This window comes from Topomyia yanbarensis, chromosome 3 (assembly GCF_030247195.1).
Source record: "Topomyia yanbarensis strain Yona2022 chromosome 3, ASM3024719v1, whole genome shotgun sequence".
NCBI classification, from domain to species: Eukaryota; Metazoa; Arthropoda; class Insecta; order Diptera; family Culicidae; genus Topomyia; species Topomyia yanbarensis.
This window is the reverse complement of record NC_080672.1, coordinates 66,395,521-66,417,665: the sequence shown is the minus strand read 5'-3', so window position 1 is coordinate 66,417,665 and position 22,145 is coordinate 66,395,521. Positions and strand designations below refer to the sequence as shown.

Genomic DNA, 22,145 nt, shown 5'->3' with positions numbered 1-22,145 from the left:
AGAAAACAAAGCGGTGTCCAAAATTAATTCGTACCAATTATTCTACGACGTACTTTCACATTATTTATTTTTTATTTCCAAGAAAATTTCACAAAGAAACCTTTTAAAATTTTTAGAATTCATAATCCAAAGACAGATGAAATTATTAGACCCTTAAATTGTACTTTTAAATGCAATTTGTAAATTCAAATAAGTAGGGGTCCAAATCAGATTTGTTGCCCTATGAGTATCACGTGTAAAAATCGGTATAAATAATGAAAAATCGCTATATCTGGCAACGCTAGCACCGTTATTGACCACGAGGTTTGTTTTGACAGCGCCGTTTACTTTTGCTTTTTGCGCCCTCCTATTAGAGCGCCCTCTATCTGTTTCTCACACCAGTGGTTTCCTAAACAAATTTTGTCGTAAAAGTGTTTTATTTCATCTAAATACCCGAGCAATATCAAATATTTATTGTAAAATCCTACCTATAACGCAACCGGAACCATGTCATCGTCTGCCGAGCTATGTATTCCTGCATTGGTTTAGCTAACAATGTGCAATCTCAAAGGCAAACAGTGCAGCAAAAATTTTCAACCCTTCCCCCGAACGTAAATGGCCGTCAGCGAGGAACGCTAGAAATCCGCCTTCCTGTTGGTTCCTGTATTCGGTGGAAAAGTGCCAAAAGTTACCCTGCTGTTGATATTCAGCTACTCTGGTGGGGTCAACAGGAGGTTAGTCGGTTGCATTGGGAACAGGGCAATACTCGATCTAATCTGCGGGCTTCTTACGACATATTGACCAGTGAGGAACTGTTCCGAAAGTATTTGCGTGCAGCGGAGCCAATTCAGGTGCGCTTGGCTTCAAGCAGGACTAATAGTTTGATCGGAACGGCTCTAGTTCCGGTTCCCGAGAAAATAGTAAACTTTCGTGCTGGTGGATGTGGTCAGATAGAAGCTACTAGCAAGGGGGAAATAAACAGCAAGAGTGGTTTCGGTTTGGGGGAGTTTTGCATGGACTTTTATTTGAAGTTTGACGAAATAGCGCGTAGGCGAGACAACAAAGAAAACAAAAAGATAATGGTGCAAGATTGTAAAAAGGAGCTACCGTTGGTAGTGCCCGAGCGTGACGTCGACTTGATAATCCAAGGTGATTCGGTTCATCTACATCAAGGGAAACCACCGAAACAGGTATGTTATATGAACTATTAAACTGATCTTTTCTGAATTACGCTTGAATTACAGCAGATTAAAACGTTTCGATCTTTGGGGTCTGATTCTCGCGACAAAGTTCTCAACTACTTACTGGGAAAAGCAGTGTCTGGTTCTGAAGACGACGCTCTAAGCGAAATATGTACCATTTCCCCGACGGAGAGTTTGATGGATGCATTGAATAGATTCGATACAGCTCCTGAACAGAAGAAAGCTGAGTACCTGAAAACAATAGATTCCGTTAGATTGTCTGTTGAGTCTTTAAAATTCACAAAGGCAGGTCTAAAGGAGGTATTCCACAAATCCAAAATGATATCGCTAGCAGATATCGGTTTCCTAATCAAGGTTAAGATTCCGTCTCAATCAAGTTCTGTACCAAAAATAAAGTTCAGCTCCGCATCGGTTTCCGATTGTGGAGAGGCTGTCTTCAACGGAAAAGCTACGACCAAAATAGTTTGGCCACAGAAATATGACGACTACCAGTTCGACTTTCTGGTCTACCTGACTCTAGGTCCAGTTTTTCATCAGAGATCCACTACCGGCAAACTGATCTTCCTGGGTTCGGCTGTTGTTAAACTTGACGAGCTTTTGAATAACAGATTCGCATGCTACAAAAAGTGTCCCGTCAGGTTGGTTGCGGACGACATTTTGCTTGGAATGCTCACTATTCGACTGGAGCTTGGTGCTCGAGGGCTTCATTTCGGCTCGGATCTGATAGATGCCGTACTGGTAGATAAAGAAAATATTTCGATAAGCAGTTCTTCCAGTGAAAGCGACATCCGGGAACCGTGTTGGTCATTCAAACCATCTTTGAACAGGTGTCACGATCTGCTTCCGATACAGTCCCATTTTCAATACCGCCCTATTTCTTGCACTCAAGACGAGAGTAGATCCGGTAAATCAGCATCGAAAAGTTTTCTTCAAAACCAAGCTATGCCGAACCATCAATCGGCTGGATCAAAGGAACTTTCTCATTCAAAGGAAAACTCTTCACCTGACCAGGGTCCGAGAGCAATGGACACTCACGAAGATACGCAGGAACAGGCGGGAAAACTTCTACATGGAGTTCTTCATTTGGGACAGCTGAAAGATGCTCCTCCACTTTCCACCGGAGGATACTTTCTTATAGCTCACGGATTCTGGTCGGACGAAGGCAGTCCAGTACTAACCACAGAACTTTGTCAGAATCAAAAGACCTTCAATTACTTGATTACTTTCCCAGTATTGCCAAACGCACGATTCCTGGAACGTACCAAGAACCAGCACATGTTGGTAGAACTCTGGCAAAAGTCGCCGGGTGCAGCGGAAAAACTTGTGGGCGTTACCCGACTCCCGCTACATCAGTTTTACATTGCGTTTCGGGACGCCCAGCTGGCGGAACATTTGGCACGTGCCAAACTTCCCGTCATCTCGATCGATGGGTGGAGCGGTATCGGGTCGCCACTAGCCTCAGATCCTTGTGGCCAGGTGCAGGTCGTGTTGGCCATTGGAACAGAGAATCAGATCGAGTACTTCAAGCTGTCCCGTGGATTGAAGCACACGTCGGGTGATGCACCAGTGACCGGAAATATGCCGACGGTGCCGGGAGGGCAATTGCAAGGGTAAGCACCGCTATCAGGATGTTTGCTATTTTTGTTGCAGCCAATATTTAGAAAAATTTGCTGTTTTATTAAACCCCTGGAATTGTGTCGTAGTTCTGTCTAATTTTAACTAATGTTGAATAATTGTCCCACTCACCCACTTTTTAGACAACTCTGATCTTGTACCTTTAAGCGTAATCTGTTTCATTTTCCCTCAGCATCCCGTCAGCACAAAAATCATCATCATCAACTCAAACGAATGCACCCCCACCCGAAAACATGGTCACTCCATCGACTGCCCTCAGTCAACGGCGTGGCCAGGAGAATTACCATCCGGTCAACACAATCAGCACCGGTAAGCAACAGTCTGAAGTGGCCAACATGCTGTCCGCATTCATCGAAAACCTGGCTCAGCGGATGCCGATCTCCTCCGAACGTAGCACTGCTCCCTGTTACGATCAGAACTTTGCCGAGCAAAGGAACGCACCGTCGCGTCACTCACAGGCCAATGATCCCCAGCTGCGGCAAACGTCCGATCTGCTGGAAAATCTACAGCGGGCACTAACCGAACAAGCTACTTCGACAACCGTTCCAGGGAAACCAGCTGGTTCGGCGGCTCCGATGGTGCAAGTACAAAGAGAGAAGCTGTTCAAGGTGTGCGTAGAAATTGAGCAGGCAGTTAATTTACCGAAAATGAGCGTCAGTAAAAAATACGGCAAACGTAACAAGAACAGGAACTCCGGAACATGTGGGGCATCGGGTGGAAATCAACGAACGGAAGTAGAACCTAGTGCTTACGTAACCTTTGAAGGGTATAACTTACAGCCTGGAACGGCAAATACGGTAAAATCTCACGAAGGCATTGTCTACACAACGGCCGTGGTGGAAAACTGCTCTAATCCAACTTGGCAGAAGAAGTTCGAGGTTTCTCTGCCGGCGGATTTAATGATTAATGTAAGTACTGAATCAAGGATGGTAGTAATTTGAAAACGTTATTGTTTATATTACCATTTCTTGGCTTTTTCGGATTTGATTTGTACGGTGTACTATATCTATTTTTGTGATCGGCTCCAACAAAGTTTGGCATAATGCTGGAATAGATGACACACGAATACATGAAATGCAGGACTATTTAGATAATTCATTGACAACTTCTAAACGCCCGGTACGAATGGTAAGGCATGCGAATAGTGTGCGTTTGACCTCCCTACTTTTAACCTGAATTGGTCGGAAACAGTGCAGGCCTGGGCGTATTCAGTCAGAGCGATAATCGAACTGCAGGCAAAGGTGCCATTCTCGGAATAGTTGAGTGGTCTGTTCGAACCTTACACCGTTGGCATTCGTTTGCCAGCTCTCCGAATTTCCGTGAAGAAATTTGCGATAATAGTGGTCGGTAAGAAGGCGCGTAACTTTATGAGATTTTGGAAGTTTACTTAGGTATTCCAAGTGCAATTCTAGGTAGTCCAGCCAGTACGTTCTTATACCACCATGGCAGTTCCTCTCGACGAAAGTAACAAGTGAAAATTTCTTCTCTGGTAGAGGGAAGGGTTCTACGACTTTCCCCATAAAACCATTCCCCAGAAGCTGGAGCATCGAAGTTTTTTCCCCAAAAAGAATTGTTTTCCAGAAATCCACTATCGAAAGTACCAATTCCTAGAACACAATCACTCTTATTGTCGTTTACGACGAATGCGAGATTCGATCGAAAAACATTACCCAGAATGATCGTATGCCCAGATATACCCAATTCCCAGAGGCATTTGACATCTACCTTCGGAGGCGGCGCCCCCCTTTCTAGGATACATAAGAATGAAACAGTGTTATCCGTTGCGTTAGTCGGTGGATTTTAAAATTTTAGTAAGTAAGGTTGTGTGGTGAGGCCAAAACTTTCCGCATTGCCTAAGTCAAGGAACTGATGCGGTGTAAAGCTGCTCTGAGGATGAGCCGTCGGATGCGACAATTCTTCGCAAGTAAGCCTGTAATCCATCCGTGTACTCAAACATAGGGATCGATTTCTTCTTTCAAACATGAGCAATTATTTGAATCTGTATGCCAAATGACTCAGACATGAGGCACTGAATACTTTCGAAAGTATTTTCATACCTTCTGCAAAATGGTACTTATACTGCCTATAATCGCAAGTCAGTCCCATGTAGATAGGGTATGCCATAGAACATGGGACTGACTTGTGATTATGGGCAGTATACTACACGACTGTTCTGTCAAATGGTCAACTATCATATCATGTCTTGTGTCAAACGATATTATGCCTAACAGTTTTATTTAGTGTGACCAGACGTCCTGGTTTCCCCGGACATGTCCTGGATTTTAACTGATGGTCCTGGTGTCCTGGGACATCGAGAAAAATGCTTGATTTGCTCTGGTTTTTCTCTTCAAAATCAAAAAAAAAATTCTGTGAGTTTTCGCTTAGATACAACGTGTTTCATTTTTTGTTAGCCTCAAAACAAAATGATAGGCGAGCTTCAAAACAAAATGAGAAATTTGTAACAATGTGTTACATAGGGGGAGGGAGGAGTCAATTTAGGGCAATTTTCGCGTTACGTAATTTATGAATGGTCCCTTATAACGCGTGTTTTTTTCGGATCTTATGACACGCCCCTTGTGCGTCATAATGTCCCGAACGCTATGACGCGTGGTCGCTGTCGGATTTTATGTCGCAGTCGATTTCATGGACACTTTGACGCCCTTATATTTTCGGGTATTATGACGCAGAAGAACTGCGTCATAACTTCCCAATGCTGTATGACCTGGGACGTTATGACGCAGTACCAGTGCGTCTAAACATCCGAAACCATGAGTGTGTCATTATCTCGGACATAGTGACATAATACCCCTGCGTCATAACATCCCAATACCAGTCTGCGTCGCATGACGTAGTACCTGTGCGTATTAATATCCGACACTATCAGTGATTCACAGAGTCCAAGAGGTTCATTGCGACATAAAATCCGAAAACGTTAATGCGTCATAACGTCCGGGACATTATGACGCACAATGGGTGCGTCATGACATCCGAAAACGGATGTGTCATAAGGTCCCGGACTATGACAAACACTCATTTTCGGATTCTACGACGCACCCCTTGTGTCCCAGACGTTATGGCGCACCCCCTTTTTGGTACCTTATGACCTGGGACGTTATAACACAGTACCTATGCGTCATAATATCCGAAACTATAAGTGCGTCATATTATCCTGTACCTTATGATGCGATACCTCTGCGTCATAATATCCCAATCTCATAAGATTCCTAATATTATGACGCAACATCTCTTTCGGGTGTTGTGACACAAGTATGATTTCGGATATTTTGACGCATTATTGGTTTCGAATGTTATGACACACCCTTGTGCGTCATAATATCCCGGACGTGACTACCCGGATTAATTTTTTATAGCACAATTTATTTTTTCATCTTCAGGAGTTTCTTCAATAATGATTTAATAGGTTAACACAATTTTTCTCCTATACACATGGGACAATTATGCCTATAGCGGCAGTATATCATTCATTCTTTTTGTAACTCGTCGAAGTATCACTAAAATTAACTCATTCACCGTTTAGTGCTTTGCTTTGGCAAAGCATAATGAACACCACTGTTCTGAGCTTTTTTCTTTTTTCATGTCCTCTGGATTGTTTTGCTGGGAGCAAAAATGTCGGTTATTGGGCATCACAGTCACTAGGAAGATTCCAATAATTCTCATCAGCTTAATCAGAACTCGCTTTCTTGCTCGGAAACAGTGTTTTCGTTTTTGCAGCAAGCGTCAATCCGGCGCTAACTTAGTCTTGCCAAAAAGATAATGTCAGATTCTGATGAAAGGAACTCGAAACGCCTCTCCAATAACAAATTCACTAGGGAGGTTCCAACAAAGGAGCGAAGCTTTTCTCTCTGGCCAATAGTTAAGAACCGCTGCTGGAGCGGCCAATATTATCACCGGAAGAACTCGTTTGAAATAAACAAATTCATTGAAAATCATTCATCGTCTCACTAGACCCGGAGAAATTGATGCAAAACGCGGAGGCCTGGAGATCGAAGTCTCCGGGTCAAACCGAAGGGGTGGCAACCCTACCTGAAACACTTTTACATCCAGGTTTTTGTTTTACGCGGGGATACGTACCGCGTAAAAAACTGCGTTATTTGGAAAATCCACGTAAAAAACCTGATTTAATCCACCTAGTGGTGCAATTGTGCCTTTCTCATTTTTCCAAACTATGATTCCATGGCTTCGATTATGGAAATACTTAATACATTCTTATTACACTTTGCACCTACACACAATGGCTCGCCAGCCACGAACCTGATGAGCTACGTGTTGACGGTGAAACACTTGAAACAGAAAAAATCATACTTAATTAGCCTAATCAGCATTAGTTCAATGTTGTCTTCCTGCTTACTAATTTTGTCATGCGTCATGGGTATGTGAGAGGGTGAAAAATCCACGAACGAATCACTCCCCAGTTTAATTTGAGATGCCTTGTGATGTAGCGGTGGTATAAAGATGATTGGGTTGAGAAGGCGAGGAGTGTGAGTAATGGGTGAGGTGGTGGCCTGAGGGGGGTGCAGTGAAGGGTGATCTAAGGGAGATTTACATGGGTGGTGACCAGTGAGGGAGGGGGGGGGGGTGTAACCCCCCTTCGCACACCCCTGTTAAAACCTAGAAACCTTATGGCAGTAAAAAAAATGTCGGGATTAGGTTGACGATTTTAGAGTGATTGCATATCCTTTCTATATGAGAAAGGCAAAAATTTCTGCGTTGTCGCACTTTTAAACCCGTAACTCCGGAACCGGAAATCCGATCGACAAAAAAATCAATATCAGCTTATAGAAGCGTTATACCTTTCATTTGAAATTAAGTTTGAGAGATTCAGTTCAGCCATTTCTGAGAAAAAATGAATGAGTTTAGGAAAACACATACACATATGCTAGATCCACCGTTGGGGACTGACCGAGTAGACCGCGTCGAATAGCTAGCAGTGGGTCTTTGGGGCGCCAGTCAAGGATGCAAAATGTCTACCTTTTCTCTTTTGACGCTGCTGTCGTTCGCTATTGCAGGACGCCCAGCGCTGTACGGCAGTCTGTGAGCAAAGCAGTAACATGACAAAGAAATACTGCCACCAGACGCGAGCGGTACAGCTTCTCTTTCCTTATTTTACACTTTTTAATATTTTTAATCTATTCAATATTTTCAATCACAATCGACGACAATAAATGCGGTTCGTTTACGCCACGACCGGCATCAACGCTTTCGTGTGCGGTCTTCTCCCTTTGACTACGCAGAGAACAGTGTACAAAGCGAGAGAACAAACTTTACTACGCCACACTCTCACCGAGCAGTTGGAGTACAGCAGCAAAACAAAAATGTATTCTACTGCTCTACGGGAAAATGTACTCGGTTTGGCTACCGTTCTGACAAGAGCTGTAGTGATGCGTCGCTGTAGCGGGCTGTACGGCTTGTTCAAATGTAAATATGCCGAAAACTATGTAGTTTACCAGTACTTTTGGCATCCCTGCCGCCAGTGAACCGGAAGCTACGCTTCACCCGGAATCGCTGGATGGACCTCAGCATCTACTGGCTGGCCCGTTGAGTAGGCTAGGTCCACCGCCGGGGACTAGACCGAGTAGACGAAGCGGGGAGTTAAATGGCTCACAGATCAACCGCCGGGGAATTCACGGTAGGTTAGATTCGCCGCAGTGGATTACCCGACAGAATCGTGAAAAAAGGGGTGCTAATTGGCTCACGAAACAAACACCGGTACCGAAAGAAGTTCCGTTGCCAGGGAACTCTCAGTCGGAGTAGGATAATATCCGAGTTGATCTCGTTAAAGCTGGGAGCTAAATGGCTCAAGGAATCGGGTATCGGTGTCGGGGGAAATTTCTCCGTCGGAGAACTATCGGTCGGAGGAGGGTGAGTTCATCGTTGGGGACTATCCAAGTAGATCGTGATAAGGCCTGGAGCTGAATGACTCACGGAAACATGAGCTAAATTGTTCAATGAATCAGCACCTAAACCTCTCACGGGGACGAGAGCTAAACGGCGATGTAATAGATGGAGACAAGAAGCAAGAGAAGAGTCGAGAGTTAAATCAAAGCTCATACGTCGAGCCACTTCATGAACCAAGCGAGGCTCCGAGATAGAGCAGAAGAAAGAGGTGCGACGAAAGCACAACTAAGTAATACGATGACGTAGTTGACGTAACGCGGGGAAGAAGGGCGTAAAAAGTTAAGAATGTTTTTAGTGGTTAGGCACGAACGTTAGTCGTGAGTCCCACACAGTGCCAATACACTACGGGCCAGGCCTTTGAAGCTTTTTTAATTTTACTATAAAAACACCCATACACACATACAGACATTTGCTGATCTCGGCGAACTGAGTGGAATGGGATATGACACATTGCCCTCCGGGCCGGGATTAGGTTGACGATTTTTAAAGGGCTTGCATATCCTCTCTAGATGAGAAAGGTAAAACCGTGGTAATTGGAAAATCCGCGTAAAAAACCGCGGTAATTCGAAAATCCGCATAAAAAACTCAGCAAAAGACAGAATATATTCAAAAATCTTTTTGAATGCAAAAGACTTAGACTTTTTGCTTTTGCTCTTTGCATTCCGAAAATACTCATATTGAATGAGTTATAGCGAATTTCGCTAAACCGGAAGTCGCCACCTTATATTTCAAAATCTCACCAGAAATCAATTTCTGGCACCTACTCGTCAAGACCAGCCCGAAAATACCGATATTGTTGAGGTGCGGGCTGTGAGGAGTCTTCCAGACCCGTCTCTTCCACCTTTCCGAAAATATTCTAAGTCTTTTGCATTCAAAAGGACTTAGAATATTTTTGCGAAATCAGCGCAAAAGAAACTTCCAATAATGTTCTAAGTCTTTTGCTGAGGGTTTTTTTACGTGGATTTTGGAATCAACGCGGTTTTTCGAATTTACGCGGATTTACCAATTAACGTGGTTTATTTTTTTGCGAATCTACATAAAAAACCTCGTAAAAAACGCGCAAAAATCACGTTAAAAACCTGAGTGTATTACGATGGTAACAGTTGATAATCTAACTAACTTAAAATGTGAGTAATTCGGATTCACAAAGCGCGAGCAAAAATTTGGTAGGCTTCTCTTCTTGCTTGAAGTCTATTTTTTATAACTAAAGAGCAAATGTTTAAATCAAATACAGTGGAGACCCGGTTTTATCAGCTTCGTATGAAAATTGATAGTTGGTAGTTTGATGGTCTCTTGCAGACGAACTAAGTTGAATTCGACTAAATCCTTTCATAGGTATATATTTCATATCTTAGAGATCCGAAAAATGCAAAAATAAAAATATCAATTTTTTTTTAATTTTGCCCTGGCGGACCCCTTTAAGGGGAACTTAAATCAAATAATTAGAAAGGGTTGCGAGGCTGTATCTAAGGACCAAACAAGAATATTTTAAGAGCTTCGTTTTATTAAAAAGACAAAAATATATGTCCCGATTTTATCAATGTCCCTATTTTATCAGCCTAAAATTCGCCAAGGTGTTGATAAAAACAGGTCTTCACTGTAGGTGCATCATTCTGAACGCACCCCCATAAAATGAGGGGCTCTCAGTTTTTCTGAATACTGCTTGTGGCACTAAAAACTGGATTCTAACCGCACTGCGCACTTACTATTCTTCTATTAAATGCTTCTCGTGGTTTTTCTCATAGACTGGTTAGTTCGATTGGTTTGTCTATGAAAGTACCATCTCTATCACTTGAAATACATGTGTTTGGCAGCTCCCAGTTTTCAGTAGCAGTTTGATCACTCGCACTTTGAAAGTGCGGAGTCCATGTTGGAGGGAAGTGCGCAATATATTTTTCGTGCTTTTCCAAAGGAGACGCGACGATTATTTTTCGTCGCAGCAAGATTTGTAGCGCTATTCGCCGCACGATTCGTCGCAATGTATTTCTTATGGGATGAATGACACTCTAATAAAGGTGGTGCAATTTTGTGTAAAAACCTTACTGTAAATAAAACATACGAAAACCGGAAACTTTAGATGCACATGGTTTTCAGTCAGTTTTGTTGACAAATTCAGTTAAAGTAAATAATTAGCACACATCGAATTTGGGTAATACATTCTTCTTCTTCTTTTTTTTTCTACTCGAACCGTCATTCTTCTGACAGCTCTGTATAAGGGCTAGTAACACAGACTATATGCCCTGTTAACCAAATTAACGACTAATGAGATGACTGTATTTGCGCTGATTTGTTTAGTTTAAAAATCCATTTTGGCTTCTCGTACAAAAGTAATGATTTCCTTGTATAGCATCATATTTTTGGTTTGAAAAACATTGATGAGTTTTTCAAATTTGTTTTCAAAGCTGTACTTTAATCGGAGCGTTCCAAAACGTGGGCAATGTAAGATTATATGTTCCGCTGTTTCTGGTTCAGAGCAGATAGGGCAATCTTGATCATCTTCTATCTTCATTTTTGCTAGCCAGTATTTGGAAAAATCATGCCCAGACATTAGACGGTTAAGTAATTTGATATCTCGACCCTTAAAGTTTACCCCCTTGTACCATGGGTCTTTTGAAAAGTTCGGCTGGATATTGTAATATGTTTTTCCTTTTTCGGCTGAGTATGACTGATACCATTGTGAGGCTTTTTGTTCCATTTGTTTTTTAAACTGTATTTGAGCATCCCTTAGCATTATCTGATTATCTATCCGTCTAGTCGAAGATAGGCCGTGTTTAGCAAGTTCATCCGCGATGTCATTACCTTTTATGTCAACATGACTAGGAATCCATTGCACCGAGATGTTCCATTTATAGCATATGTCTAATATTTCCACAAGCATTTGTTCTCCCTCTTTTGAATGCTGGACGCTGTCTAACATAACACAAGCGGTTCTCGAGTCCGTGTATATGACGAAATCTTTAAGATGTTGATCTTCCACACAATCCAATGCCACTCTGATCGCTTTGAGTTCTGCGGATGTTATGCTCGTTTCGTTGTTCAAGCGGTAACTGAGACGCTGTTTAGTATTCTCAATATAGACGCCTATTGCACACGCCGTACCGTCTTTGGACGCATCAGTGTATATCCTACCTCTGCCTTTGTGCACACCATTCATTGCGAAAAGGGCAGCTTGCTTTAACTTCCTGGGGTTAGTGTCTTGTTTAGCCGTATTCAGTGCTTCCAGATGTGTTTGTATATCCACCGTCACTCTACCGTTAAGCTTGCAGACTATCATAATAGAGTTGAACATTTCTTTGTTCTTATAAAATAATCGTTCCATATAGGTGTAGCTGTCCATGCTTTCGATCTTCGTAGGTATGTCTATCGCTTTGAGTTGCTTTGCTACTGTATTGTTCCAGGATATGTATCTTGCTATCTCTCGTTGTGTCACGTATTCGAGTCTAAGCTCTAGCAGGGTTGCCAAAATTAAATCTGTATTTTTGTCCTAAAAAATCTTTTCATCTGTATTTACTCTTCGCAAAATCTGTGTCGATATCTGTATCGAATCTGTTGAGTCGTTTAACCTTTTGCTGGATAATCTATCGAAGATATTAATTCTTGTGGTTTAAATCAGTCAAGCAAGGACCTGTTTACATTTTTATAAAAAAACACTACAAGTCGTTCTGATATTTTACATCCAGAAACTTGAACTTTAGTAATGTGCGCAATTGAAAAATAATTTTCTTCTTCATTTAATGACTTTTGTTGATATATAATGTTATATACATTAAGTCGACCAATGCAGCTGTCGAATTCTCGGAAAAATTGAGAATTAACAAAGACACAGAGCATTACAATTACGGCCAATTTCTTCACTGAATGAAAACCAGTTTTCAGGTTGCTGGTGACCAATTTTCCGAAAACCGTTTCATTCATTTGAAGAAATTGGCCGTTAACGTTTCTGGAAGTAGACTTCAGCCAGACGTTTGCTGGGTGCTAACCTGAGTGTATTACAAACTTTTGTCTTCAGAGTGAGCGACCAATCTTAAAAGTGAAGATATATTTTAATATAGTGGGCTAAGCTGAGAGAGACAGAGAGGAAGCATTACTGAAACTGAAAAAATATGTCTAAAAACAGTATTTGTAACATCACTTCTCAAAAATCTGTGTATCTGTACATACACGGAAAAATCTGTATATCTGTACATACAGATTCTTGGTCTGAAAATGGCTGAAAAATCTGTATAAATACAGATTATTCTGTATTTTTGGCAACCCTGAGCTCTAGTGGTTCTTGTCCGCTTAAAGCTGCAAGTGTATTTAAGGGTGTCGTCTTGGTTGCTCCAGTAACTTTCCTCAAGCAGTGGTTGTTTATCACTGATACCATTTTGCGGTTCGTCGTTTTTGCGTTGTTGTAAACTGAGCTTCCGTATTCTATTACACTTCCGCATAAGGCTTTGTGTATTCGGGTAAGTGTCTCTGGATGCGCTCCATTTTTCCTCGCATTTAAAACTTTCATCATATTCAATCTATCTTGCACTTTTGTACGAACGCTCTTAATGTGTACGCCGAAGCTTAGGTACCGGTCAAATATAATGCCTAAGTAATTATGATTCCTAACTGTTTCGATATGTGTTCCATTCAATGATATGTTTAGCTCCTTATCGTTATTTTGGAAGAGTATTGCTTTCGTTTTTTCCGGATTTATTTCGAGGTTCAACGACCTCGCTTTGTCGCAAAAAACATCCATGTACTCCTGCGCGGTTTCATTTAGTGAGTCAAGACTTTTTGCTCTGACCAATATTCCGAAATCGTCCGCGTATTGCACGAGGACTACTCCCGTTTTACTTATGTCATGAAGTTCCAGAGTGTATATATTAAAGAGGGTTGGGGATAGGGTATCCCCTTGTGGAAGCCCATTGGTTACCGTTCGACTGACAACTTTGTCTCGTAGCTGCATGAAGATTCGCCTGTTCCGTAGGAAGAAGGAAATCCACTGCTGAATGTCTTGTGGGACATTTATCCTCGATAGCGTTTCTTCTAGTTTATCTACCTTAATAGTATTGAAAGCGTTTGATAGATCTACGCATATTAATGCCGTGACGAATTTGTCTCGCTTACTCTGCTTTATCCAGTTGAGCACGAAGGAAACGCATGTATTTGTTGATAATTTTCGTCGAAATCCAAAGCAGTTTTCAGGGAGAGTGTTTTCAGTGTCGAGGAAGGTCTGGAGTCGCTCCAGTACAGCAGTATTTGCAATTTTTGTAATCGTAGGGACCAATGAGATTGGTCGTTTACCGGATGGCAGGTTTTGGTCGCGATTCGGTTTAGGTATTGCTACCACTTTTATGGATTTGAGGGCATCATCTAATAGGCTTCTTCTCCACATTCCGTTTACATCGTCGATGATTTTATTGGTTACGTCTGGTTGTAGTTGTCTGAGTAGTTCGTATGTTAGTTTGTCTGTCCCTGGTGCTGAAGGTTTTCTTTTATTTGTCAGAATTTTTGACCAGTTTTCCGTGGTCAATAGGTCGTCCGAGCTTATTGGGATTGGCCAATCATGTGGTTGTGGGTCATGTTTTCCAAAGTGTGTGTCTAGGAATTCATTTGCCATTTTTTCGTCATCGAACAGTAAGTTGTTCTCCTTTTTGTACCTGCGTTTACCTGTTAGTCGGCCTACCTTCATCCACAGCTGCTTTGAACTGGTGAACGGACCTACCTCATCTGGAAACTCTTCGAACTTTTTTCTTATTTCCTCCTGTTTCATACGCTGAAATGCTGCTGCTTTGCGTTTGAATTCGATAAGGTTCTGCACACTCGATACACGGTTAAAATCGTTTCTTGCTGTATTTTTTGCCTTCCAAGCTTCGTCAACTGCCGTTGACCACCAAAACTTTGGGGTTTTCACTTCCTTTTTCCTATTATTCTTATGTATCTTTATTGCACACTTTGTGAGGTCTTGCACGGTGCGCACTTGCGATGTATCCAGTGTCGCTATTTGCTGCAGAATCTTTTTTTTGTCGTAAAAATAACTTCCATTGTTCTTTTTTCCAATAGTCCATTGTATTCTTATTCCCATGTGATGGCTGCCAATCCCGTAGTTCAACACGCTCCATTCTAATGTTCCAAGCAGTTGGGTGGAGCAGAATGTTAGGTCGATTGCTGAAACCACTGGTATCGATAATATAGTGTAATTCGAACTGTTGTGGAGCAATATTGCAGCCCCACCATAGTTATCATCCCTAGACTGACAGATGAAGTGATAATTTGGAAATTTATATGCGTTTGAGTTCTCTAGAATAGTTTGCGTCCATGTTTCCGAAAGTATAGCTGCGCTGTATCCTTCGCCAATAAGTTCACGATTTATTTCAGCTTTGTTTTTCGACAGGCTTTGAACATTCGCTTGAAAAATTTTAAAAATTGTGTTATCCATTTCAATTTACCAGCATTTCCTGAGCGAGGTCAGGATTCTTTTTTATATCGTGTACCACTGAATTAGCCAGATTGAAATGTTTTCTGGTGCATTCTTTTAACATCTCTTTGATTTCATCTTTCACTCCTAGCATACCAACAAAATCGGTGTAGAATGACATCACCGATTCCCGGTGAGATCTGCTGGCGACTTCCTGCGCTTGTTTTAACATTGTTTCCCAACGTTCTTTGTCCGTTACGATATGTGTGTTGTGCAATGCTGAACCGTTTGTGTTTTCGTGTCCTGATGCTCCAACAATCAAATTACGTTGTTTGCTTGTTGATTCTGCAGACTTCTCCATTCGTACTCGTTTTCCTCGTAACTGTAGATTAGTTTTCGGTTGTTCTTTGTGATTTTTTACCGCAGCCTGTACTGATCTTCTTTCCTGGTTTGTTTTACTCCATTGTTCTCTCAACGGGTCCTTCCATGTAAAATTTCCTTTCGCCATCGAAGCATAATTTTCTTCGATGGTTGGAAATTCTTCAGCGTTACGTAGAGGTTCGTATATATTCTGGCTTATCGTCGGAAATTGTTCTCTGGCTTCTATGTATGTCAGGTTCCTTTTTGACATCAGAAACTTAATGTCCTGTTGTCGTTTACGTTCAGGGCATCCTTCATCTGTTGATGTATGTTCTTTGCTTCTGCAATGTATGCACCGTATTGCATTCTGGCAGCACTGATAATCCACTGTGTTTTCGTGCCGTAGAGTACATTTACCGCAACGTTTCGCACCTCTGCAATTTTCTGTACGGTGTCCATATCGCAGACACTTGAGGCAAATCACGATTTTGGGTGTGAATGGTGTGACTCTGCTAGCACAACAAAAAATTTTAATTCTTGTCGGTAGTTCATTGGCTCTGAAAGTGACCATCAATCGGCTCAAAGGGACTCTTCCAAGGTCGGGGTCTTTTTTCGTCATCCTTACGATATCAACAATCGGAACCTCGCATTCCGTATCCGCTTTGATTTCGTCTACACCAATATCTACGGGAACGCCGGAAATGACGCCAGTGATGCAAACCAAGTGTTTTGGTACGTATGCTTTATATACGCTACTTCCAGTGTTTATGGTCTCCACTAACCTGTTGGCTTTAATGTAGCTGCTTAAAAACACCATAATCTTATGCTGTCCAATGTATTTCATATCAGTGATGTATTGTTTGAATTCTCCCATATTACGGAGCATTGCTCCGAGCGAGAATTTGTTTATCCTTTCAATTCCGCCGATTCGTAGTTCAAAATATATGCGATATGGGGCGCTGTCCATACTACAGTACTCGATGTTCGTAAATTCTTTCTGTAATTTTTGGATTGTCTCCGTATTTTCGTCGTTCTGTTTTTCCTTCGGTATTGTTCCTGTAATATTCATGTTCAGCGGATCTGGAGGATCCGTTCCCGCATCCATCTTCGGTGTCTCAGTATTGTCGCGTGGTAGCGTACAAAATGGCGTCCTTCCAACGTTTGGTTTTTATATATATATATATTTAAATTTCACCGTAACACAGCGAATCACGACTATATATAATTCTCCTAGAAATCTCTTTTATTCAAAGTAAGCACTTTTCAGTGTAAATTTAGAAAATTGTCCAAGAAATCTAATAATTCCGTAGCTTCCTCAAAAAACATCCGATTACACGCGACGCGAAAAAAAGATTGTGTGGGTAATACATATTTTTCGACGTTTTTGAGCATTTATTATCAAATGCGCCAATTCAATTCGTCGCATCCAGGAGGGTGTCACTCCTGTCATCCTCTATGGAGATATACAGACTTTGACAGTAGTCAACATATGTGGGCCTAGCTGCATCTAGGCCCATGTCGCCTGTGCAATAGCATTGGGTTGTTTTGATTTGAACAAAGGCAGATGTTGGCTAGGACAAAATGGCTGCCTAGCAGGAGGCTGGTCGCATCATAATGATTGAATGGCTCGTTTCCAATGATACGTACAATACGCTTCAAAGAAAAGAATCAAATTTTATTCGACCAAGTCGATCTTCCTTGCCAGTGAATTTAGCCACGTGGGTTAGCATTTTTGACAGCTATCCCAGGAAAAGGATAGGGATCAAGGTAGTTCAATGGAAGGTGTGTTAGTCATAATTAAATTTCATAAAATAGTTTAAATATCGTATCTTTAACATCAGCTGCATCGCAAAAAACAGCATATGGCTTAATGACCCAATTGATAACATTTTTTAGAAAAAAGAACAATAATATCATTCTTTCGATTGATTAATATTCAAAAAACTCAATTGAAAGAATGATAATAATTCAATTATTTATCTGTTGCTGCTCTATATTCAAATTTTACATAAGGATCCTTCCCCATATGGATTGTGGTCGTAACAAGCATTTAAGTGAATATAATCTAAATGAACAGATTGTACGGGTTAGGTTAAAAATAATTTTCTAAGTTGTCTGAGTCTCGGTACTTTCTAGAAATTAGTTTTTTGGGATTTGGTACGATCTGAAAAATATATTTCTGTGGAAAAAGCGTTGGCATTCTATTTTTTGGGGAATGGTTTTCAGGGAATAACTTACAACGACCCGAGTTAGGTTCATACACAGCACTGCTACTTCAGCTTGAATTGCTTGTCGCCACTCAGGATTGTTCGGATGATCATTGAAATCGGTATAATATTGTGGAACCTGTAGAAAATACACTTCGGCAGAAAGAACTCAGTATGGAATAAAATAATCTACACAACAATTTTCATAAATACGAATCTATGGCAATCGTTCGAATATCGTTATGAATTTTTTAATATTGACTAATAAAAATTTTAATTGGGGGGGAAGGGGAGGAGTTGCTTCTCTAATCTTCCGGTCATCACATCGCATGCTTTGGTATACTTAGTATGTATAACAAACATGAAGATGTGACACAAGGTGCCAAGAGCGCACTAAAATCCTGTCAATCCTATTTCTCATTGGATTGTCTGCTCTAAATATATCACCAGGGGATCATTCATAAATGATGTTGGATATTGACAATAGGGAAGAGCGTCACGTAACGAGATAAAAAACTAAAAATGCATTTTAGACGTATCAGCGGATCAGGGATAAAAAAAACGTACAACATTGTTTATGAATGGCCCCCAAACAAAGAATATTCCATAACGAATATCACGCAACATCGGTGACAGAGCATTGGGATCAAGGCCAAGTCCCCCCTGGGTCGTGCGAAACTGAGAAGCAACATCAATTTAGGCACAGATAGCACACTTCCATTTATTTTCATTATGTTTTGTTTTGTCTTTTCATTTGTTTCTCCTGCTACGATGTGTGTGGGAGAGCGGGACGGCCAAGGAAACGGAAAGCCAGTGGCACAAACAGATCAGGAACAGGAGGGAGGACTGCGAACAGGGAAATCGACAACAGAGGAGAAATAGTTTATTTATTTATTATAGCTACGATACTAATCACAATTGTTTTGCTTTTCTTGTTTCGTTTCAGCAAACCAAAATCTATACGGACTAGCACATACGAACAGTTAGGCTTTGTAGGTTCTCATCTTGAGAAATGACAATGACACTGTACGAGGTGGCGCTGGGCCTGTGGCCTTCGACTGGCATGGTCCATTCTCATTGATTCGGAAGTCTTCTTGGCTGGTTGGTAGATATGTGCTCCTACTTGCAAGTTGATCAATTCGCTTGGGTGGGGGACATGTGGATCCTACTAGTTGTCGACTCTTTTGATCGTGAGTATGAGGCTAGTTCAGGAAAGGAGTGCAGGACTGGCACCTAAGAGATAGTTAATTATTCAGGACTTGTTCTTATGATTACTACACTCGACCAAGCACACCGGCTCTCAGAAATGATAAGCAACCCTTTCGGGTCGGTGTGGTCTATTCGAGTCGAACCAGGCGGACATTCGATTCGAGCAAACTTTATGGTTAATAGTGGATAAATATTTCTTATGCCTTTATTGGCAGAGATTCTTTTGCGAAATCCTAAAATACCTTCACTGGTATAGCTACTCAGGATAATAATAGAAAAATTAAGGGTTTGCCTGGTCCATAATGTAATGAATATGTATATTGACTAGAACAGGGATAATCGAGTTATGTTATAAGATAGAGAAGAAACAGCACAGTTGAAGGAAAAGTATTCGCGAGTAAGGACTAATACTGCTAGTATGTTTACCGTTTCAATTAATAGTCGATTGATCTGCTTCGGACCTAGCAGACAAAAAGGAGATTAGGAAGAGACAGAAGCGGATTCAATGCGAAATTTGCCAATATGACGTTGACCCCAAGGCGACGGTAGGATGATTTTCACAACACAACTAGATGACACGACGTTACACGCTCTGAACTTGCGCCAAATAGTTTGTATTCGATTGATCCGCTTCTGACCTAGGAGACCCATGAGGAGATCAGGAAGAAAATAGAAGCGGAATCAATGCGAAGTTTTAATTGCATCACTGACGACTTAGCACGCGTTGTTAGGAGCAGGATACATTGGACCAGACAAAATAGAGAACTTGACGTTACGTTAAGCTGCAGTCCCATCTGCCCGACAAAAAAAAAAAAAAACTAATCGCAATTATTTTGCTTTTCTTGTCTCGTTTCAGCAAACCAAAATCTCTTTACTATCTCTTCATTTTCTGTCTCCAACTATCCTCTATGTAATGTATCTGAAACTTGTATGACTGGTTAACAGCCGGCGCCTGCTTGTGGAAGAAACTGGTGTGCTATACGGACTAGCACATACGAACAGTTAGGCTTTGTAGGTCCTCATCTTGACAGAGTCTAGATGGGCGGATGAACGTCTGCCAGGGTGTGGGCTGAGAAATGACAATGACAATGACAATTGACTAATAAAAATTTTAATTACAACCACGTTTATCATTTATAAATGTAATCTTTTTTAATGAACACAACAATTTTCATGAATGGACATCCCAGATATTTATTTGGTTTTTGTAACGAATTTCATGTGACTTGCTTATTAAAAGAGTAAGTAATCCCATGTAACAATTAAAATGTTAAAACTATCGTAGAGCCTTAATTGTTATCAGTGGAAGCATTTGGCAAATTCCAAGACAAACTTGCAAAGTACATTACTCATATCTGAAAATTATAAGCCGTTCCAATGTAATTGTATAGAATATTTTGCTCGGCATAGATAGAGGTGATATTATTCATTTTGTTAATTATAAATGCCATAGGAATGATCACGGTCTACTAAAATGAGTTTCTCCTCTTGCATATGCCAATGGTTCAACTAGGACGAAAAACGCTTCATACTGAAAGTTTGGCGCAAAGCAGTCAACAACAATGACTTGGCTAAATGTCGGATGGTGCCAGCACCCATGGAGGATGCAGTGATTGGTTTCACCGCTGTGGATCTGTGTGTGCTGTTGAAAGGGATGCCTTGTATTCTTGGCTGGTACAACATAAGAGATTTTTCGGGCCGATGTAACGGACAAATTAAGGTAAGAGCATTAATAAGTTCATTAGACTTGCGCTTATGGAAACCACCATCGATTTTTGATTTGGAACTATAAATTTTATTAAGTTGAGTTATCTTTGTCTTATCAGTATCTAACACTTACTTAGCGTCAAACCTAAAAAGGAAATACTGTTTGTGTTCCGAAGCAAACAACTGTTTAATAGAACTGAAGTTCTGATTTGATAATGAGACCAGCGAAATCGAAACATGGTTCGGTTTACCAAGGCAATGTGATTGTGTCAGGTACTGACAAGAAGAGTGAAACGCAGAATCTCCAACTTACTACTGTTGAGGACCCTGCGTTTCGACGAGCAGTAGTAGTTTTCCCAATTTTCTCCTCAAAGAAATATATCATATTCTTACAAAGTTGGTAACCAACCCATTCATTACAGATCAATATCACTCCATTGGAAAACGTCACAACACTCTGCCAAAGTTCAAACGAGAACGTTAATTTCCAAATCCCACTCTCGATCGACGTCGAGTGTGCTGGAATCGATGCGGGTAATATCTCGCTGAGCCGCGCTCTGAAGCGAAAATTTACTGAGCTTGAAGAAATCACCCAACGGCTCAAGGCACGACTGTTCGATGTGACCGGAGATGAAAACGACGATCCAGACGAAGAGTTCGAACGAGATTTGAACACCGAAGCAGATGAAGCGGATGACGACGGTTGGGTAGACCCAGCAGAGGACACTTCCGGTCAAAAGCGTAACAGCCAGTTCCCGAACGGGGCGCTCACGATGACCACGAATACTTCCTCTTACTCAATGTCATCGGAAAGAAAGATTCCGGAACGCAGCTTGACCGGGTGTTCGGATCGTTCCTCGCGACAATCTACCCGTGCTGTTGCTATTGACCAGCTTGAGTTGGAGAAGCTTCTCAAAAAACACGACCTAGACACACTTATTAATCCAAATATTCTGAAAAATCTGCTGAACCCATCGATTATGTCCACCTCCGAGTCTACTCCCATGAGCAATCCATATGAGAACATACCGGAGAGTGGTTCACCTGCCGGAACTAGCGATGATGCCGATATGAGTGAAGGCTCGACCGAAGCGGGTGGCTCAATCGCTTCAGACAAGGTTAAGTTGATTTCATCAGCTTTGCAAAGAACGACTATTTCGGATGTTTGTGAACCGGCTACTAGAGCCACTACAGCATCTTCTGGGAGCGGACAGTGCGAGACTACCGAGCAACAACATCAACGCGAAGCACCGGAAGGAGAGCCGATGAAGGTCAACGATAAGTAAGTTATTCATATTTCTAAATATTCTTGTACCCATCAAACAGCTATTTTTAAGACCGATATAATGCTTGTAAGTCAATTTTGGCCAACATATATATATTATGATAACACACCCAGAAATCGGTGAAATCTCTCACTGTTAGAATAGTATAATCTAAAGTATTTGCTGGTATTATGATGTCAAGAAGAATAAAAACTACATTGCGAAAAATTTCAATCTGAACTAAGGGAAGATTCGACTTAATAGATAAAAGAGA

The 22,145-nt window shown here is 41.3% G+C and overlaps 1 protein-coding gene across 2 annotated transcripts; it reads left to right on the top strand.

Moving 5' to 3' along the window:
* Positions 1-353: 353 nt before the first annotated feature.
* On the top strand, positions 354-22,105 carry LOC131692598 (uncharacterized). Of its 2 annotated transcripts, none has more exons than XM_058979749.1 (5): positions 354-1,169; positions 1,227-2,791; positions 2,989-3,724; positions 20,413-20,619; positions 21,029-22,105. In XM_058979749.1, exons 1-5 carry the CDS (start codon positions 507-509, stop codon positions 21,890-21,892), a joined length of 4,035 nt encoding a protein of 1,344 aa, XP_058835732.1. In that variant the 5' UTR covers positions 354-506; the 3' UTR covers positions 21,893-22,105. The 2 variants fall into 2 exon arrangements, with proteins under 2 accessions (XP_058835732.1, XP_058835731.1); XM_058979748.1 differs by having other exon boundaries at positions 1,224-2,791.
* Positions 22,106-22,145: the final 40 nt, after the last annotated feature.